Raw genomic sequence first — 20,713 nt, 5'->3', positions numbered from 1 at the left:
TTAGTGAAACTTGATGTGACATTTTTCCTTCAGTCTCTGTTTCAGCTTGGACTTAGTTTTCTTCTCTGTTTGGTTTTTGTTCATTTTAGAGAGTCATGGGAAAGGTTTATTTATAATTTTTATGAAGTCGTAGCTTTCAGTCTTTTTTTTTTATATTTTACAACTCTTATATAGCAAAGTTTTCCCTTCTCAAGATAACAAAAATATTCCTCTGGCAGTTTCTTGATTTTATTTTTGTGTTTAATTTTGTAATACATTTGAATTTATTTTTATGAATGACATCAGTTAGATATTGAGTTTTATTTTTATTTCTAATTTCATATCAATTGTCTGAATTTTGGTTGCAGTTATGTTTATAGTATTTTAGTATGACATTTTTTTTCCCATAAATTCAGAGGACCTGGCCAAAAATTGAAATGAGATGATTTTCTGTAAAAGGCCAGGAAAATTGTCCAGATAGGACTGATACTGGTCCCAGGTGGTAAACTCAAACTTGACTGTAGCCCTCTGTGTTCTTGGATGGCCAATTTGGCCAATTGCTGTGAAGCATGGTAGTGAGAGTGGAGATTTTAAAGTTGCTTTCCAAGTGATGATGTGAGTATGGGTGATGAGTCTACTCTGATGAGGCGGTTCAGTCTTTCATGATATGGTGCTAAGAATGTCTAGTAAGAATATTGGGAAATCTGGGCAACCTGAATTGAACTCAGGCAAAACTTAGTGTAGTTTAAATATACCTGAATTCTAATAAAAGTACTTCCCTGTCCCAAGTTTGTGAATATAGAGTCCTATGTTTCCATCTGAAATGGTAAAGTTTTGTCTTCAGTCCTTGAGGAACTACCTCTGCTCAAGGCAATCATAGCTAACTTCATTGCTATATGCTGATAGCTGTGACAAATATTTCTGTATCCATTATTCCATTTAATCTTAGTAATTGGAATAAAGGAAGTGATTTCTATTAAGAGAGGCTTAGCAAGTTGCCCAGTGCCACAAAACTAGCACTTATTTAGTGGAGGTGGTACTCAAATTACTCTACGTGTGAAGTCAAATCTTGAGTACTTCAAATAACTTCAATATGTTTCAAACTTGAGCAATATTTTTACCCATTTTACTTGGAAATTTTATTTAAACTTTAAAAAATATTAAAATTGCATACAATAGAAAGAACTTATATAACATATACAGTATAAATATGTATGTGTATATATATAGTATGTTGTTTGTGTATATATAGGTGCATATGTATTTTTTTAATATATGTGAAATCTAATCATACTTTAAAGAATAATATTAAGAGTAATCACTTAATAATCTCCAGGCTTATCTAGTAGAAAATTATCAATATTGTTAAGCCCCTTGTATCTTCTCCTCATTTGTATCTTTCTCTCCTCTTAAAAATACCCAGTATCTTTAATATTTCCAACATTCTCTTATTTTTCTTTAAAGTTTTAACACTTATATATTTATCCTTCAATTTTTCCTGCTCTAGAACTGCATATAAGTGGAATAATATTATATTTATTTTTATAGGCTTTGCTTTTGCTGTCTAATACTGCCCTTGTGAAATTCATCTGTACTGTATAATATTCCATTGTGAGGCTCTAATAAACTTGTCTGTTCTATTTTCTATGGCTGTTTTGTTTGCTTTCAGCATTTGCTATTACAAACAATGCTGCTGCAGACATTCTTGTACATCATCTAGTGCATATATGCAAGATATTCCGTAAATTCTATACCCAGAAGAAGAACTACTGGATCGTGGGCATGTGTATATTCAACTTAACTATTGCTGCTAAACTCTTCTTAAAATAGTTCTACTAAGAAGCCAGTATGAAAAGTTTACATACTGTATGATTTCAACAATATGACACTCTGGAGAAGGCAGACCATAGAGACAGCAAAAAGATCAGTGGTTACCAGAGTTCAGGGCTTGGTGGGGAGAAGGATAAATATGTGGAGCAAAGGGGATTTTGGGGACAGTGATACTATTCTGTATGATGCTGCAACAGTGGATACATGTCATTATGTATTTGTCGAAAAAAATATATACAACAGAAGAGTGAATTCTAATGTTATCTGTGGACTTTAGTTAATAATATACCAATGTTGATTCAGTCATAACAAATGTACCACATGGATGCAAGATGTTAATAATAGAGGAACTGGGTAGGGGTAGAGGAGAAGTATATGGAAACTTTCTGCTCAATTTTTCTGTAAAGCTAAAACTACTCTAAGAAATTTTCTATTAATTTTTTTTTAAATTATACTAATTTAAATCTTCACCACCTGATATGAGAATTCCTATTACTTTACTTGTTCAACAACACTTGGTATTGACAGGCTTCTTAATTTTTGCAATTCCGGTGAGTAGAAAATTATATCTTATTGTAGTTTTACTTTCTAGTTCCCTGATTATTAATGAGGTAGAGCATCTTAGCATATGCTTATTGGATATATGTGGCAGAGATGGCTGACTGTCCACCAAAATTTCATGACCTCCTGTAAACATGTCAAGTTGTCACTGGGAGGCAGTTGCCACATTTTCTACTAATCTAGATGTAGGTACATGGCATGTTCTCCCCACTGGAGGAGAATGTGACATTCCTGGGTAGAATTTTAAAGAAGAGTATGTGTCTTCTCCTCTATGGTCTGGAAGCAAATGACCTGCTTCCCTGAGAGATAATTGAACCTGGTCCCTGAATTACCACAGAGTGAAATGCCCTCAACCTACTATAAGATCCACACTGCACCACTAGAGCAACCATCACAATCTTTATTGACACAAAATTTTCTTTTGTGAGATACATGATTATTTCTTTTCCCTGCTTTTTTTATCGGATTCTTACTCTTGTATTTATTGTGTTGTAGGACAGACTCCATATAATCTGGAAATAAATCCTTTGTCAGTTGTATATATTGCAAGTGGCTTTCACTGACATTGGCTAGTAAATTATTTGCTTTTCAATCTGGTTTAAACCAAATATATTAGAATTAAAAAAAAAAAAAAAGACTTCCCTGGGGGCCAATCTGGTGGTGCAGGGGTTAACTTTGCACATTCTGCTTCGGCGGCCAGGAGTTCGCTAGTTTGGATCCAAGGTGCTGACCTGCACACTGCTGGTCAAGTCATGCTGTGGCAGACATCTCACATATAAAGTAGAGGAAGATGGGCATGGATGTTAGCTCAGGGCCAGTCTTCCTCAGCAAAAAGAGGAGGATTGGCAGCAGATGTTAGCTCAGGGCTAATCTTCCTCAAAAAAAAAAAAAAAAGACTTCCCTCTCTCAGGTACCTAGAGATAGCGTGCTTTATTTTTATGTCAAGTTTTCAAACTGCCTTCATTCCTTGAAATTCCTTGAAATATATGAAGTTGATTGTTTTTAATGTGTTAGGTAGAGATTCATTTTAATGTTTTTCATATAAATAATGAAGTTTTTAAAAGTAATCAATTTTAAAGACTTTATTTTTTTCTCCACTACTCTGCAATAGATGGCCTCGACTAATAATGGAAGTATCAATTAGGTAATTTCATCTGTACTGCAAAAAAATAGATGCAGGTAAATGATGGGTAATCTTTAAGTTGAAGTGTATCGGTAAGGATTTGTTCAAGAGAGTAGAACAAAAGTGTTTGCCTACAAAATTGTTGCAAGGTTGGAGAAAAACCAAAGAAGTTGCCTTTGAAGATTAAAAAAGCCAAAGCTAAAGATTTCAGCCTAAAGCATAAAATAGATAGTTTCAAAAGATTAATGTGTAGTAGCTGCAAATCTCAAGAATCACTGAAGAACTCCTACAGGTATCTCAGTCTGTAGCAGTAATGCAGTTGGCTCTTAGGAGCTCAGTTGGAAACTACTATGAATCTCACATCTGCTGATACTTCCAGCTACAATTAACTCCAGAGAGGAATGGCTTCCCCTCTGCCTTCTAAATCTCTCACGAGTTTCTCTCATTGGAAAACATTAAATATGAACAATACAGAAAAGAATAATCCGGAAAATGTAGTTTCCAGCCTGACCACCAAAATGCAAGACAAGCCTTCCAAGTGGGTGATGATGATGCTAAGTTAACAACAGACAATCTAATATAGGACATAAGGACAAGAAAGAGGGATTCTGTGGGAGGCTGAGAGTGCCCATACACAAGTCCCAGGAACAGGATGAGGATGCAAGGGACAGAGCCAACCTAGATGAGCCCACTTTAGGTCAGATAACCAGAAGATGGTCAGAGAAGCATGAGTGAGACCAGCCAAGTCTGGAAAAACAACCATCCCAAGCTAGATCAGCCTAAGGTAGATCAGCCAAGCATCAAACAACCCTCAGATTCATAGGTAACATAAATGCTTATTGTTGAAGCCTGCTGAGATTTTGTGGTCATTTGTTATCCAGCATTTTTGTGGCAAGAGTTAACTGATATACAGGGGGGTGAAAAAGCCCTGTGTCACAATGGCACGCCTAACATCAGTGGAGTGTGAAAGTACATTCCTGCCTTGGAAACGAAAAGGAAGGAGTAAATATTTTTTTTAAACAATAATCCAATATACAACACTTAATATCTGGAATCTTGAATAAGTACTTCTCAGAAGATGTAATTTATTCCTGCTATTCTTTCAAAACTGATTTAATTGAGGATTGTTTCACTCTTCAACTGAATAAAATCTCTTATGAACACCATAAATTCTCTTCTAACCCTTAGGTATTAGAAAGGGTAAAGATTACTTCCTATCATGAACACTGCCTCAATTCTGTAGTTAAATTTCATTTTCCCTCATTGGATCTGGCTGCAGGCAAACATCTGAAGTCCAGAGAGGAGTCATACAGTATATTATCTCTTGTCCCCTCATTTTTCTCAAGTCTAGTTGGAGTTGCTGAACTCACCTTCTGGGGATGGAGTATGGAAGGAAGAAAGAGAAAGGGACAACGATAACATGCTTTTTGGGTTGCTACCCTATTAAAAGGTTTTGACTTCTCTTGACCTGGATGGTGGTTAAAACAGACTCATTCGCTTATTGTCACTTCCAGGCCAGGAGGTATTCAATGACTTCTGGGCTGGCATCTCTGTGATATAACTAAATATATTTCTTCCTGTGAAAGCTTCTCCTCATAGCCCTTGGTTTTGTGGTGGTATATTCCCTTCAGATCTCTTATTCTCTCTTGGAGCTTCCTAGATTTCTAATGGGTTTTCTTGATAAGAATTGAAAATGGTTTTGCATCATTTCTCTCTCACACATAACCCACCTGTGGTCCATAGGGAACATTTTTGCTTATTTTGTCCCACCATGAAAAGAAGTAAAAGTGTTTCCCAATATAATTCTATTCTATAATTCCAGTTCTTTCTCTCTCCCCTCCTATTTCATTGTTCCTATTTCTCTCACTCTCATAAAAGCAAGGGACATACATCAAACTATTTAAATGGTTCTTTTGAAACTTCTGCCACTAAACTTCAAGAGAAGAGGAAAGCGCCCCCTAATCTCTTGGAAGATTTGGGTTTGCTGTACAGCTTTGTCAAAAAAAAAAAACACAAAAAACAAAACACATCGCTCTACAAGAACCTCTCATCTCCAGTTCTTAGCACTTTTTAGATACACATCCACGTTGAGAGGCTCAAAAATTATGAAATTGATTATTGAGCATTTCCTACAAACATCTTCATTTTGCCTCTTACAACTCACTTTAGTATTTTGTGTCTATCAAATCTTGATATATCAGCTAAAACTTCCAATTTCACAGCCAGACACGTGCTGCTCCCTCTTTCTTTGCTCATCAGGACAAGATAGAATTTCATGTGCCTGGATAATTCTAATTTTTTAAGTCTCCGGTAGAGCAACACCTTCTCTGGCAAGTTTTTCATATCCTCTGCCACTAGGCTGAGCTAATTATTCCTCCTCAGGGCACAGTAATCCATATAAACAATCATAGTCCTTGGCTGAATCACTCTGGAGTCAGACTGCCAAGACCGAAATCTTCCTTTCACTAACTGCAGTTTAAAGGAAGTCTTCAGCGCTTTGAGACTGAGTTTTCCCTACATATCTCTTAGGGTTGTTGTAAGGATTAAATTAGTTGATTTTAATGTATATTAAGCTGTTCAACCAGTAGCTGAGACAATAGAGGTGACATTTATTTTGCTGCTGAATATCTATATGTGTTTGGAGGGTAAGAAAGCATGGGCTCTATTCCTGAAGGACAAGAAAGTAGTGTATTAATTATTACGTAAGGAGGGTAAAATTTAATATGTTTTCCCTGAAAGTTCTAGAAGTGCTCAGGGTCCTGGCATGCCTGGGTGCTTGGGTGAAGGAGAAGTCAGTTTGTCACCAAAATTGAAAATTCTTTAGAAATGGAAATGTGAAAGGCCAAACACATTTTATAACAACTCTAATATTGGGAAAGGGTCATCCTGACAGCTTCTAGTCAGTGATACCAGCCAAAGTGACATAGCATCCTCAAAGTATTTACAATCCCCATTATCCAAAAAAGAGCAAATTAATTCTTAGAAAGCATGTAACATTTTAATACTCCTCTTAGAAGGTGCGAGCATAATGTCAGCCAAGATTTCTGAGCAACAGCTGTGGAAGGAGGACAAGTGAGCTATATTTTTAATAATGTGTATTTACATGTAATTGTGGAGACAAGATCATATAAGTATTTAAAAACAAAAGTAAGTATCAGATGGAAAAATATGTTTTCTTACTCAGGAGTTTTCTCAATGCCCCCTTCACGTCTTTATTTCTCAGGCTATAAATGAAGGGGTTCAACATGGGAGTGACCACTGTGTACATCAATGATGCAATTATGTTATTGCCATTGGTGTTGTTGGATGAAGGAAGGAAATATAGACCAATAATTGCCCCATAGTAAAGTGTCACTACTGAGAGATGAGATCCACAAGTGGACAAGGCTTTGCAGATGCCCTGGGTAGAGGGAACCTGGAGGATGGTGGCCCCAATATGGCCATAAGAAACCAGGATGCCTAAGAATGGAAGCACAATGGTTGTTAACCCCACAGTAAAGATTACCAATTGGTTGAGGGAAGTGTCTGAGCAGGACAACTTGAGTAGGGCAGCAAGGTCACAGAAGAAGTGAGGGACAGCGTAGTCAGCACAGAAAGACAGCTGGGCCAAGAGGAGGGTGTGCAAAAGAGCACAAGCACAGGAAATGAGCCAGGACCCAGCCACTAGCATGACACAAACGCTCTGACTCATGATGATTGTATAATGCATAGGGTGACAGATGGCCACATACCTGTCATAAGCCATTGAAGTGATCAGGAAACTGTCCACAGCAGCAAAGAATATGAAAAAATATGTCTGTGAAATGCACCCTGCATAGGGTATGGATTTGTATTTAGTGTGCATGTTCATCAGCATCTTAGGGACAGTCACAGATGAGAAGGAGACATCAGTGAAGGCCAAGTGGCTGAGGAAGAAGTACATTGGGGTGTGGAGGTGAGAGTCCAGCCTGATGAGCAGGATGATGAGCAGGTTCCCCAGCGCCGTGATCAGGTACATGCCCAGGAACAGGGTAAATAATGCACCCTGCTGCTCGGGCCGAATGGAGAGCCCCAGGAGGAGGAATTCGGACACACCGCTCTGGTTCTCCCTTCTCATACTAATACATCAGCTGGAGGGGAAAGTTGAAAAGAAAAGGAATGTCTTAGGATAAAAAAAAATGATCATCGTGGCATAGCATAATAGAGATATTCTTTTGATCTAGGGAATGCCTTCACCCATATTTTCCTATATTTGATGCATGTTTTGATAGATATATGTGGAAAAAGTGTAGGTTTACTATATACAGCCGCTTTCGTTCTTAATCAGGTCCCATCCTCTGTAAATGATAATATTAACAATTAATGTTTATGAAATGCTGTCCTGATGCACTGTTCTAATAGCTTACATGTAGTGGCTGATTCAACAGTCTTAACTAGGCAAGCTAGGTAGGTATTGCTGTTATTTCCACCTTCAGATTGGATAGCTGAGGCAGACAGTCTCACAGTCACTGAGGAAAGAAGAAGAGAAGCAAGATTTTGGACCAAAGTACTGTGACTTCAGTTTGATCTCTGGAAGTAAAACAAGTGATTTGACATCAGAAACCTCATTAACCTTCATAATTTTGTGTGTAATGAGCTGTTTAATCCTGTATCCTCTGCTGCTCTACCCATTCCATGATTATTTCTAATTTATGCTTTGATTATAGACCCAGAACCCATTGCAGACAATTATTGCATACACAATATAAATTTGTTGATCAAATAAAAGATGTCATATCTAATTAAATTCATCATGGTGGCCTCTTTAAGAAACTTAGATCAGGTCTTGTTCAAGACCCAGGTCTAACCCTAATAATTCCATTAGTTACCACATGGCATCACATTCAAAGTAGGACAATCTAAAAGTCACACATAACTTTAAAAAGGAATTCTAATCTGTTTGGTGTCTCTAAAATAACCTATTAGAGATTTATTTCCTAACCCACATCAATATTTATCAAAATATCTATATAGTTTTAAAAGAGAAGGTTGAGATTCACTATAACATATCGAAGCTTTTATAAAGCTACATTGATTACAACAAATAATGTATTATTACAAATATAAACCAATAAAACAGTGAAGGAAAATAGAGACCTAGAACAGACATGTTTATAATGATGACTTGGCCTCACCATCATTTTGTCAGCTGGATTCAGAAAGCAACCATATACCAGACCCAGTTCACTCAGCACCAACTGAGTGAAAGAAAGAGTGCAATTATGAACTAACTCAATCCAGGGGTGAAAATTCATGTTAAATGATAACTTTCAGTGACTACAGCTGAGTAGCCAAGTGGCTCCCTATAAAGTCTGGAAGCATATATCAAATCATGATATTTATGAAGGCTTTACCATTAGGTCTCCCAGAAACAAGTGAAAGATAGTTTTCCACTTAGTCCTAGAAGCAGAAGGCGTTCTGCACAGATTCCAGCAGAATCCCAAGAGATCCAACCCTGACTCCACAATCTTCAAGGATTGTGGAAGATCAGTGATGGAACACTCTCTAATTTTCCTAAGATTCCTCAGATTACCTGGGTCAGTTTTGCTTGAGGAGACATGCAGAACTGTGACTGTGTAGTGTGACTTCCATAACAACATTGAGCCTTCCACATCCCTACCGGAAATACCACCCTCAATAGGCTGCTGGTATCTAAAATTCTTTTAACAAGAGAAAAAAGGGCTTTAAGATCTCAACTATAGATTCAATTAAAAAGTAAATAGTCCTGGGAGAGAGAGCCTCTGGCTAGCACTGTCACAGACATGGAATGTCTGGGAGCTGTTTGTATTTGGGGACCAGGTATGGATGGCAGAACAAGGCACTAACCTCCTCAGACAAACTGAGGGTGGGATACGGATGGGGATTACAGGCAAGATGAAAGCAGAGGCTGTGGACACTGAGAACAAATTTGCTCTTTCTAGTTTGGCTGAGATGACTGCTTCAGGGCTGGAAATAGTTGCACTGTTAATAAAATCTAATTTAACACCTAATTTCATCAGGTGCTTTTCAAATAATGTTCACTTTTTCTCACAACATTTCAACAGGGCCATCCTGGTACTCATTTTAGAGAGGAGAACATTGGGACTCAGTGATGAAACTTGCCCAATATTATAGCACTAGTATACCTTGAACCCGGGATTTGATCACAGGTCTATCTGGCTTCAAAGACTATATTATTCCCACAATGTTACATGCCTTGTTTAACTATATCTTCAAGCAAGACAGTTCTTGCTGCCTGAGAACACTTAAGAATTTCAGGAAATAAATCAGGAAGTTTGATGATCAATGAAAATCTTTGGATTCAAGATAGATGCCTAGATGGTAATATCAATAATAATTATAACAATAAAATTGTAACAATTATTCATTAGTCACATATTTACTGTGGGAATAATATAGGCCAGATGCTGTGGCATATATTTTATATCATATCATCTTAAGAGGACCACAAAAATGGCATTATTCTCATTCAACCTGTTGGAAATTAAGGCTTAGAAAGTGTAGGTAATTTGACTAAAATCATTCAGCATGAAAATGATGAACAGATCCTTCAATCCCAGATTTACCTGATTTCAAAACCATGTTCCAAACACTACGCTATATTGCCTCCATTAGAGCATAATTTGATGAAAAAGAGACATGTGAATATGTTCTCCTCATTAAAGAGAAAAAGATGGGACCTGTAATTTTCATCAAAGCCTTTGGATGGATGTATTGCCTCAGTCCTTAGGCAGATGGTCAGAAGTGAATAGAGAGACTAGGATACCAGCCACTGGATTTACAAAGATGACTGCTCATAAAGTGAATTTCCCAAGACTCCAGGACACAAGCAGATCAGACTCTGGTCAATGTTTTTGATGGACCACCTAATTTCTATCAGTAAGGCAAAGGTTAAGGCAAGTATGGTACACATCCATTGGAAGTAATATGACATAGCCAATAAAATGAGTTCCTGAAAAGCTCATGATATAATAGTTGAAATAACATAATAGAAAATTGCATATATGTATCTTTAAAATTATTTGCAAAATTACTTATTATTATTATTATTATTATTATTATATTTAATGCTTGAAAGTTTTGCTCATAGCTTGGATGCAGGCCAGATATTCACCAAAACTATGAAAGAGATAACATTTTCCTAGACAGGAAAGTACAAACCCCATGGAATTATAATTATTGTGTCTACATAAGTTATTCAAGATGACACAACAAAATTGTATAAATTGCCTGCCACGAATCTGCAAGATTTTGTAACAGATCATTTACACACACACATGCACACACGTATTGTTGAATGAAGTCTATAAATGCTGTCCTTACCTAACGTGGGTGTGAAAAATTCAAATACTGTCATTTCTGGGGCACAAACTAATTTTTCATTTTCTCTCCAAAAGACTGAGAGCTGGGACAAAGAAAAAAGTCACAAGCTCAACCCTGAAATGAGAATGCGGTACATGCTCTCTTTTTCATGAGATCCTGACAATGACAAAGGCATCCACTTTTTATGAGCCAGTCTGGGAACTCAGGGGACCTAGGCCACAAATTGTTGGTGAGGGGCAATATGGGAGTATTATTGCATTTTCTGTACCCATTCCCAGGGGAGATGTGCCTTTGCTGGATACTAAAGATAGTCAACTCGTAGAGGAATATAAATAAGGACCTTTATTATTTGCAGATTCCTTTATTTTTACAAAATTTTCACATCTATGAGTTCACCTAATCCTCACAATAATTCTTGAGGAAAAGCATTTTTCTTTTTACTGTTTTTGAGTGGCTCAAAAGAAATTGGCAAAAAATGAAGATTCAAATCCAAACACATTAACTTCAAACTGAAAGCCTAATTCCATTGCACTGTGATCCCTCCCTTGTAATAGTAGGCTCTGGATCATATGGGCTTCTTCCTTCCCATATTCAATCCAGAACTGGAGAGGAGAGTTTCCACCAGTCCCTAGGGAATAAAAACACTTGTCAAGGAATTTTCCTTCCTATAGCAGCTGTCCAATAATTGCCCCATAGTAAAGCATCACTACTGAGAGATGAGATCCACAAGTGGACAAGGCTTTGCAGATGCCCTTGGGTAGAGGGAACCTGGAGGACGGTGGCCCCAATATGGCCATAAGAAACCAGGATGCCTAAGAATGGAAGCACAATGGTTGTTAATCCCACAGTAAAGATTATCAATTGGTTGAGGAAAGTGTCTGAGCAGGACAACTTGAGTAGGGCAGCAAGGCCACAGAAGAAGTGGAGGACAGCGTAGTCAGCACAGACAGACAGCTGGGCCAATACATGAATGCATGTATTGATTTTTTTGTCAGTTATGACACATAATAGTTGGCACATACTCAGGGCTCAAGATACATTATTTAACCACAAGAATGAGTGTGAGAAGTCTTTGGATATTTGTTTCATTCAGATTGGCAAATATAGAGAAGAGAGAAATGCTTAACTGGAGGCATTTTATTCATTATTTTTTCCAATAATTCATTCATTTATTTACTAATTCATAAAAATATTGTGTGTCAATTATGTGGCAAGGATTTTGTGAGTAGGAGGAGTAAACATTTGAAAACACATATTTTTTTTCTTTCAGAAAATCTCCTAGTGTAGTGAGCAAAATAGACAAGACAACGTGTGTCTCAAACGCTGCAATGAAGGTGGGTGCTGTGTGCTATGGAAGCACAAAGGAAGAGTATCAAACTCAAATTTAAGGGGTCAGGTAAGAGTGTTGTAGGAAGTTACATGTAAGCAGATTCAAGAAAATCAAGACAAGTAAAACGTGACATGAACAGCATAAAGGCAGATATTTGGAAGGGATAAAAAGAGAGAAATAGGAAAAGACCTGGAGAGTAGATAGAATGACAAATTTGGAAAACTGTTATTAGAAAAATTAGAATATCTGAAATGTACACTTCAACAATGGAAGAGGTTTGAGATGAGGCCAGAGAAATTAGTAGGAATGAATCATGCAGTACTGTGGAAGCCGTGCTGAACAATTTGCACTTTATCAAAAAGGAAAAGAAGAGCCATAGAAGAATTTGATCAGAATATTGACAGTGTCATATTAAAAACTGTCACTATAGATGAAGAATGGATAATTACATTGTGTTTACAGTGGGTGGAGGAAATGTCAGCAGAATAGGAATAGAGTGGTTGGATGAAAGAGCGGAAGCAAAGTGACTAGTTAGGAAGTGGTAGCAGCCATTTGGGTAAGAGATTATGGAAGTATGTCTAACAGAGATAATCGAGTTGGAGAGAACTAATTGAATTTAAGTCTCCTTTAGAGTTAAAATCTAAGGGATGTGGTAATTTTAATGTGAGTTGATTTTGATAAGACTGTAGAAAGTGAGGAAACAAAGGAGTTAAAAACTTATCTATATGTATGGTTTGTACAGCTGGGTGTATGTTTGTGCTATTCATTGAGATAAGTGACATAGAAGTAGAAACAGATTTGAGTTTTTAACACACTGTGTATGAAGTACCCATGGGTCATCCTTGGAAAAAAATTCAGGAGACAGGTGAATATATCTTGCATACAGATAGAAACTCACGGGTTGTTCACAAAGAAGAGGATAAGATTGCCTAAAAGAAATAAGCTGAATAAGAAAAGTTGAAAAAAGAGAAGAAGAATAGAGAGAACAAGAAAGAGGAGAGGAGAGAAAGAAAAGCAAGGGAAGGGACTGGAATATGGCTGACTCTTTCTTCAGGCCTTACTAAGGATAAACAGGATCACAAATGCATCTGACACTCAGCACCATATACATGTAATTGCAAGGGAAAGGTATTTGGGAAATACAGATCTCAATTGCAAGCTCTGCCAAAATGTGTGGACTCAGGCTATTCACTTAATTCCTCTCAGCCTCAATTTCTTCTTCTGTGTAAATGGAAAAATCATAAAACATCTAACACATTTTTGATTTGAAATAAATGAAATACTAATTTTGGCCTAGCATTACAACTAACTGAGAATAATGAGTATTAGCTTTCCACACCTATGCATCAGAGATTAATTTTGATGCAGAATTTACACAGATACTATGAATTATGGTGACGATGGTAGCACGGCATCTAGATCATATTCCCAATTCAAGACAATCAGGGGGTCCTTGGATACAGCAACACATCTTCTCTGGCTTGAGCTAGAACTAAATCACTAAGGAGCAGTGGATGAGTGAGTTGGTGGGTGGGTAAATGAGGAAGGATCAATCAGAAGAATATCTTACTCTCTGTTTAATATTCTCTCAATGAGTGACCCTTAACTTGGAGCTGAAGAAGCTGCCATTTATCATCCCAGCTTTTTTTGTGTAAAGACAAAGAAGGCCCCCTACCCCTACCCTGCCCAATTAAGTTGCAAGCATGGAGCCATTTTGTCTGCAGGCTCAGTCTCAATCAGTTCCAGAGCCAAAATCCGAACAGGTTTTGAGTCTTCCTTGTTGTTCTAAGTAAAGTACACCTTGGTTGGCCCAGATTGGCATCTGAGTTAACAACTGTTGCCAATCTTCTTTTTTTTCTGCTTTTTCTCCCCAAATCCCCCAAGCACATAGTTGTATATTTTGGTTGTGAGTCCTTCTAGTTGTGGCATTTGGGATGCCGCCTCAGCATTCCCTGATGAGTGGTGCCATGTCTGCGCCCAGGATCCGAACCAGCAAAACCCTGGGCCACCGAAGCAGAGCACGTGAACTTAACTACTTGGCCACAAGGCCAGCCCCGAAAGAAAGATTTTTAAAGAAGAAGCTATAAATGAAATCAAGAGAGAACTTAAGTGTACATAAAATTTACTTTATTTGTCACTAAGGATAAAAAGTAAGAATCAATACCAGAAAAATAGCGAGCCTTTCTTTATCTTATAGATTCTGTAATTCAATAGACTTTTAGCAAGTTACCTACTCTATCTCAGGCAGTGCCTAGCCCTGGTCATACAGATCTGGCTAAAGACAAGACATCCACGCTAAAGAAGTGAACATTCTATTAGTATGGAGACAGGCAAACTAAAAATATGTGAGAGTATAAAAATGCCTTAATATAATAATACCACTAAGTGTGCTTATTATGCATGATTACTCTATGTCAGGCACTGCATTAAAAGCTTTACCTGTATTATGTCTTTTAATCCTCATAAAAATCATATGAAGTATATACTGTTATTATACACATTTTTAAGTTGAGAAAACTGAGGCTTAGAGACAATGACATAAGTATAATAAATGGTAGTAGCACAAGGGAGGATATGGTTAATGCTGCCTGGATATCAGCAGAAGTTTTACAGGGCTCTGCAGCTGAGTGTTGAAGAATTCTCAGAATTATGACACATAATGGGAGAAACAGCAGTCTAGGCAGGTCTAGGCAGAGGGAACAGAATGAACCAGAACATTGAAATAGCATGGTAAGTACATGGAAATGCAAAAGACAGTGGTGTCACTAAAGCATATGTATGTATGAGTTGAGGAAGCATCAAGAGGTAAGTCTAAATAGGCAGACAAAGACTATACTGTGAAGCGGCTAGAGTACACTCTTAAGGAGTTTAGACATTGCAAGTGAGGGGGTACCATCAGCTGGGGGTGGGGTGCAGTAGGAACTAAGCCTGGGGGAAGTTATTTTTGTGTTTAAGAAAGATTGCTCAAGTGACCACATATGTGTAATGGGTTGGAGAGCCTGGAGATGGGCTCAATTAGAAAGTCATTGTACGTCCAAGTAAAAGATAATGTGTGCCTGAAAGAAGACAATGGCAAAAGGATAGAGAAGAGAATAGCTCTGAAGGTGGACTAGAGAGATCTTGGTAACTGATGTGTAATTGATAGGAAGTAGAAAGGTATTGGTAATTGATGGAAAGTAGGTGGGGGAATGAAAGATTGTTCTTGATTTCTGGCTCTGTGAACTGATATTTAGAACAATATGGAAAACTAGGCACTTTGAATAAATTTGATAGGTTTGACAGTCTTAAGGAAGTAAGGAAACAAGTTTCTGACAACCTGATTTTTAAAAAATGGTTCCGGGGCCGGCCCGGTGGCACAGCAATTAAGTGCACATATTCTGTTTCGGCAGCCCGGGGTTCCCTGGTTTGGATCCCTGGTGCAGACATGGCACCGGTTGGCATGCCATCCTGTGGTAGGCGTCCCACATATAAAGTAGAGGAAGATGGGCATGGATGTTAGCTCAGGGCCAGTCTTCCTCAGAAAAAAGAGGAGGATTGGCAGCAGTTGGCTCAGGGCTAATTTTCCTCAAAAAAAAAAAAAAGGTTCCAAGTAAGAGGAAGGCAAATTCCCTAAATAGACAAGGGGCACCAGGAAGCTCTTCATCACCCCCCTGCACTGATTCTAAACACATCGTACTCACATACAGTACAGAAATGCAGAGATTTATAAATAATTTGTACTTCAGTGTGAATTATTTTAATGCCAACATCATAAGAGCCTTAGCTGAAATGGGTAACCTTCAAGGAACAGAAGTTTGAACTTACAGATTGGCGGTGGGTGTAATAGGATGAATTAAGGGAGGAACAAATTTGGAACTTTGAATACAGTGGTAACTATTTTCGCTGGATGGAATCTAAGAATGTTAGACTAGTGAACAGTGATGGACAACAGTGTACTTTGGTGGATCTTTGTACACCCTGTGCTGACCTAATTCCCAACTGCCCCAGAAAGATATTGTTACTATACGTATTTGGTGAACATTGGGAAAACAAAAATGGACACCCACTCTCATCTCCTAGTCTGCTTGGACCTGTGAGAAAGAATTTAAATACAGTCCCAGACAGGGTTCAATCATGTACTGTACTGCTGATGTATTAAGATTCCCTTTGGGTCAGAATCTAGAAGCAAACTGGAAGGCCATCTAGAGAAAGCACCATATAGAGAAACCATCAAGTAAGGCTGATTGGACCAGGTTGAGTGTCAACTTCAAGATGTCAGAGGGGACAAGGATTGCAGGTATGGTGTGACACTGTATCCAGTAATCTCACATCTCAGCCTTCCTCATGTCCATGAACTGCATCATCAGGGGCCTTAAAACTCTGCCCAGGGACCCTCTCCTGAAAGAGTTGATCAGGAGAAGTACAAGATATTTCCTTGCCAGTTCAAAGGACTAAAGCAAGCCAGAGGTTAGTGGCTCAGAGGAGACTGTCAGTGGTCCATCATCTGTAGCACAGTAGATAGTGGAATGAAAGGAGAGTTTCAGACTAAGGAGATGAGAGAAGAGGACTCCAGGGATGCAACTAGCTCCTGACCTGATTGTATGAGAACACCCTCCTCACTCTATTAAAGGACTCCTAGAGAGAATATCTGGAAAGGAGATCTAGAGAGAAGACCAGAAGAAGTCCCACTCCACGTCATCAAAAACATAGATTCCTAAAGTACTAAGATGTGGCATGCTGCTCAAAATGATTCACATTTGTACTCAAAATGCTCAAGCCTGGGACAGTTTGATTCCATGAAGGATGTTCAATAATTATTTGTCAAAAAATATAGGAATGGTGAAACATTTTTAGATATTGAGTCTGAGAAACAACCTGCATTAGGGAGGCGGTTTTAGGCAGCCAGTGGACACTTGTTCATACTAGAAGGATGTGAGGAATCAAAAAGCATACGGCCCTTATTTTTTTAAGAATAATATTTTTTTATATTTATAAGAGTCTTGGAGGCAGAAGAAAACATATATACCTTTAAACATATTTTTTTCTCTCTCAGCAAGTAATTTAAGCTGCTATTTCCCCTTTTAGATCTGAAGGCAAATAAGAAGAGAGTTGCAGTGTTCACACTTACTAGTCACACAAAGGATGTTGGCATTAAACATTTCTCACCAGCACAGGAAAAACGTTGCACGAGGAGCTCTAACATCTTTCCTGGTGAAATCTTTGCAAACCTTGGGAAATGGGGCAACGAGCATGGAAATATAAAGATTGAATTCCAATCTTCTGATGGGGAACTCTTGACCTATTTTTCACCTCCAGAGATGTAACCTCCATCCTTTATTTCTTTTTTATTAATCTCCATTTAGTGCTATGAAATGGACAGAAGCTCTCCAATTTTTATGACTGACTAATAGTCTAGAATGAAAATGTCATGAAAATGGGGACTTTGTGTTGTTCAGTGCTCTATCCCCAGAACTTATAACAGTTCCCAGCACACAGGAGGTGTCAGGTAAATATTTTCTGAAAGAATGAAACTCAGAGAAAAGATTTTTAGTCTTTTTTAATGGGAGAAGAGATGAAGAGTAACAACAGTAATAATAATAATAGCTATCATTCATTGGAAACCTACTATTACTGCCACGCACTGCTTAATGACAGAGATATGTCTGAGAAATTCATTACTGGGCAATTTTGTCCTTGTGTGAACATCATAAAGTGTACTTACACAAACTTAGATCGTGTAGCCTACTACACACCTAGGCCACATGTTACTAATCTTATGGGACTACCGTCATATATGGGATCCACCATTGACCGAAACATCATTGTGTGGTGCATGACTATATTAGCCACTATACCAGATGCATTTCATAGTTTATCTCAATTAATCCTCTAAGTCACTTTGTTCGATAGAGATTATTATCTCCACTTTATAGATGAGAAGTCTAAGGCTCTAAGAGGTTAGTTAACAGGACTACAACCTTATGGCTAGTATGTGGGAGACACACAACCATTGCCAAGCCTGTCTGACTGTAAGGCTATGTCTTTTCATTAAAAGTTGCTATCATTGTATCTAAGAGGAAAAAATTTTCCTGCGACTGAGGAGCCTCTTAATGGCCCCCTTCATGTCCTTGTTCCTTAGGCTATAGATAAATGGATTCAACATGGGGGTCACCACTGTGTACACAGCAGCTGCAACAATGTCCTTCTTTTCAGAGGCAAGAGAGGGAGGGCACAGATAGGCACTGAAGAGGGTCCCACAGAACATACAGACAACACAGAGATGGGAACTGCAAGTGGAAAAAGCCTTGCCTCCCCCACCAGGGGTTCGGACCCTCAGAATGGCTGATACAATGTGGATGTAGGAGATGACAATGCATATAAAGGGAATGATGAGTACTGTGCCTCCTAATGCAAAAAGCATCAACTCGTTGATGTGAGTGTCAGAACATGACAGCCTCAGGACAGGAGTTATGTCACAGAAAAAATGAGTGATTTCCCCAACAAAACAGAAGGACAGCCGAGCCATGAGGAGGGTGTGAGTCAGGGCAACAGTGTGAGTGAGGACCCAGCACAATGCCAGCAGCATGGCACAGACTCGGGGGCTCATGACTATGGAGTAGTGGAGAGGGTGGCAAATGGCCACATAGCGGTCATAGGCCATTACAGCTAGGAAGAAGCTGTCCAGGTCACCAAACATCAGAAAGAAATACATTTGCGTGAGGCAACCAGCATAGGAAATGGTATGCTGCTGAGTTTGTACATTTACAAGCATCTTGGTAACTGTAGACGATGTTAAACCTATATCAACAAAAGATAGGTTGGCCAAAAAGAAATACATGGGCATGTGGAGATGCGGGTCAGAGCCAATGGCCAGAATGATGAGCACATTCCCAGTCAAGGTGACAAGATACATGCACAAGAAAATTCCATAGAATAACTGCTGTTGCTCTGGTGACTCAGATATTCCTCGGAGGAAAAATTCAGAGATGCTAGATTGGTTTTCCATGACACCGCAGGATCTGGAAGCTAAAAAGTTCAGTTAGAATCCTAGATTTCAAAGAAAATCTAACAACTGGGAGAAGATATTTGCGAATCATGTATGTATCCAAAATATGTAAAGAACTCACAACTCAGCAACAACAGAAAATCAAACTACCCAGTTGAAAAATGGGCAGAGGATTTGAACAGACATTTTTCCACAGAAGATATACAGATGGTCATCAGGCACATGAAAAGATGTTCAACATAATTAACTATGATAGAAATGCAATGAAAACTACAATGAGATGCCACCTCATGCCCATCACAATGGCTCTTATTAAAAAGACAAGAAATAGTAAGTGTTGAAGAGGATGTGGAGAAAAGGGAATACTCATACACTGCTGGTAGGAATGTAAAGTGGTGCAGCCACTTGGAAAACAGTATGGAGATTCCTCAAAAAATTAAGAATAGAAATACCATATGATCCAGCTAGTCTACTTGCAGGTATTTATCCAAAGAACACAAGAACACTAATTTGAAATGATAAATGCACCCCTTTGTCCACTGCAGCATTATTCACAATAGCCAAGGATTGGAAACAACCTAAGTGCCCATCAACAGATGAATGGATAAAGAAGATGTGGTATTTATATATGATTGAATGCTACTCATCCATAAAAATGATGAAATCGTGCCACTTGCAACAACATGGATGGACTTTGAGGGCATTAAGCTAAGCGAAATAAGTCAGACAGAGAAAGCCAAATACCATATCATTTCCTCATACGGAGAAGATAACAACAACAACAACAAACAAATGCATAGACACAGAGAAAAGATTGGTGGTTATCAGAGGAGAAATGGGGTAGGGAGTGGACAAAAGGGGTAAAAGGGTACACATGTGTGATAACGGACGACAATTAGACTTGGGGTGTTGAACACCATTTAGGCTTACAGGGAAGTCAAAATATAATGATGTACACCTGAAACTTACATAATGTTATAAACCAATATTACCTCAATAAAAATTAATTAAATAAATGCTAGATTTCTTCTAGAATCTAAATGTGCTGACTCTAAAATCTTCCAATTCCCAATTCTCCCTTTAAATTCATTTTCGTCGCCAATCCTGATTTCACCTCCAATCTTACCCTATGTCCTTCCTTTCTCTCTTTTTTAGGAATATCATAGTTTTTTTCTGTCCTCTCTCTTTCCCTCTGATCAATCTTTTATACAGAGAGTACTCTTCCAAAAAGGCTCTGGGCATGTTCATCTCTGGTATTACCAAACCTTGGTGAGGTCTACAGCCCCATGTCAATTTCATCATTACAGTAGCACGGATACATGAATAAAAAGAGATGAGCTAAATCTTACGTTCTCTTGTGAAGTAGTCTCAAAATCTGTGCAGAATTCTTTTAGGGGTCAGCCCAGTGGTATAGCAGTTAAGTTCATGTGCTCTGCTTCAGCGGCCTCTGGTTAGACGGTTTGGATCCCAGGTGCTGACCTACACACTGCTTGTCAAGCCATGCTGTGGCAATTGTCCCTCATATAAAGTAGAGAAGGATGGGCACAGATGTTAGCCCAGAGCC

General features: G+C 38.3%; 2 protein-coding genes across 2 annotated transcripts; both read right to left on the bottom strand.

The window, feature by feature from the left end:
• Window positions 1-6,647: 6,647 nt before the first annotated feature.
• LOC106830837 (olfactory receptor 1J1-like) lies at window positions 6,648-7,589 on the bottom strand. Its single transcript, XM_014840684.3, has one exon. The coding sequence runs from the start codon at window positions 7,587-7,589 to the stop codon at window positions 6,648-6,650; it is 942 nt and encodes a 313-aa protein (XP_014696170.3).
• Window positions 7,590-18,213: 10,624 nt separating this feature from the next.
• LOC106830838 (olfactory receptor 1N1) lies at window positions 18,214-19,149 on the bottom strand. Its single transcript, XM_014840685.2, has one exon. The coding sequence runs from the start codon at window positions 19,147-19,149 to the stop codon at window positions 18,214-18,216; it is 936 nt and encodes a 311-aa protein (XP_014696171.2).
• Between the last annotated feature and the right edge of the window lie 1,564 nt (window positions 19,150-20,713).

This window comes from Equus asinus, chromosome 10 (assembly GCF_041296235.1).
Source record: "Equus asinus isolate D_3611 breed Donkey chromosome 10, EquAss-T2T_v2, whole genome shotgun sequence".
In the NCBI taxonomy this organism is placed as follows: Eukaryota; Metazoa; Chordata; class Mammalia; order Perissodactyla; family Equidae; genus Equus; species Equus asinus.
Note: the sequence above shows the minus strand (reverse complement) of the source record. Positions and strands in the feature narration are given on the sequence as shown.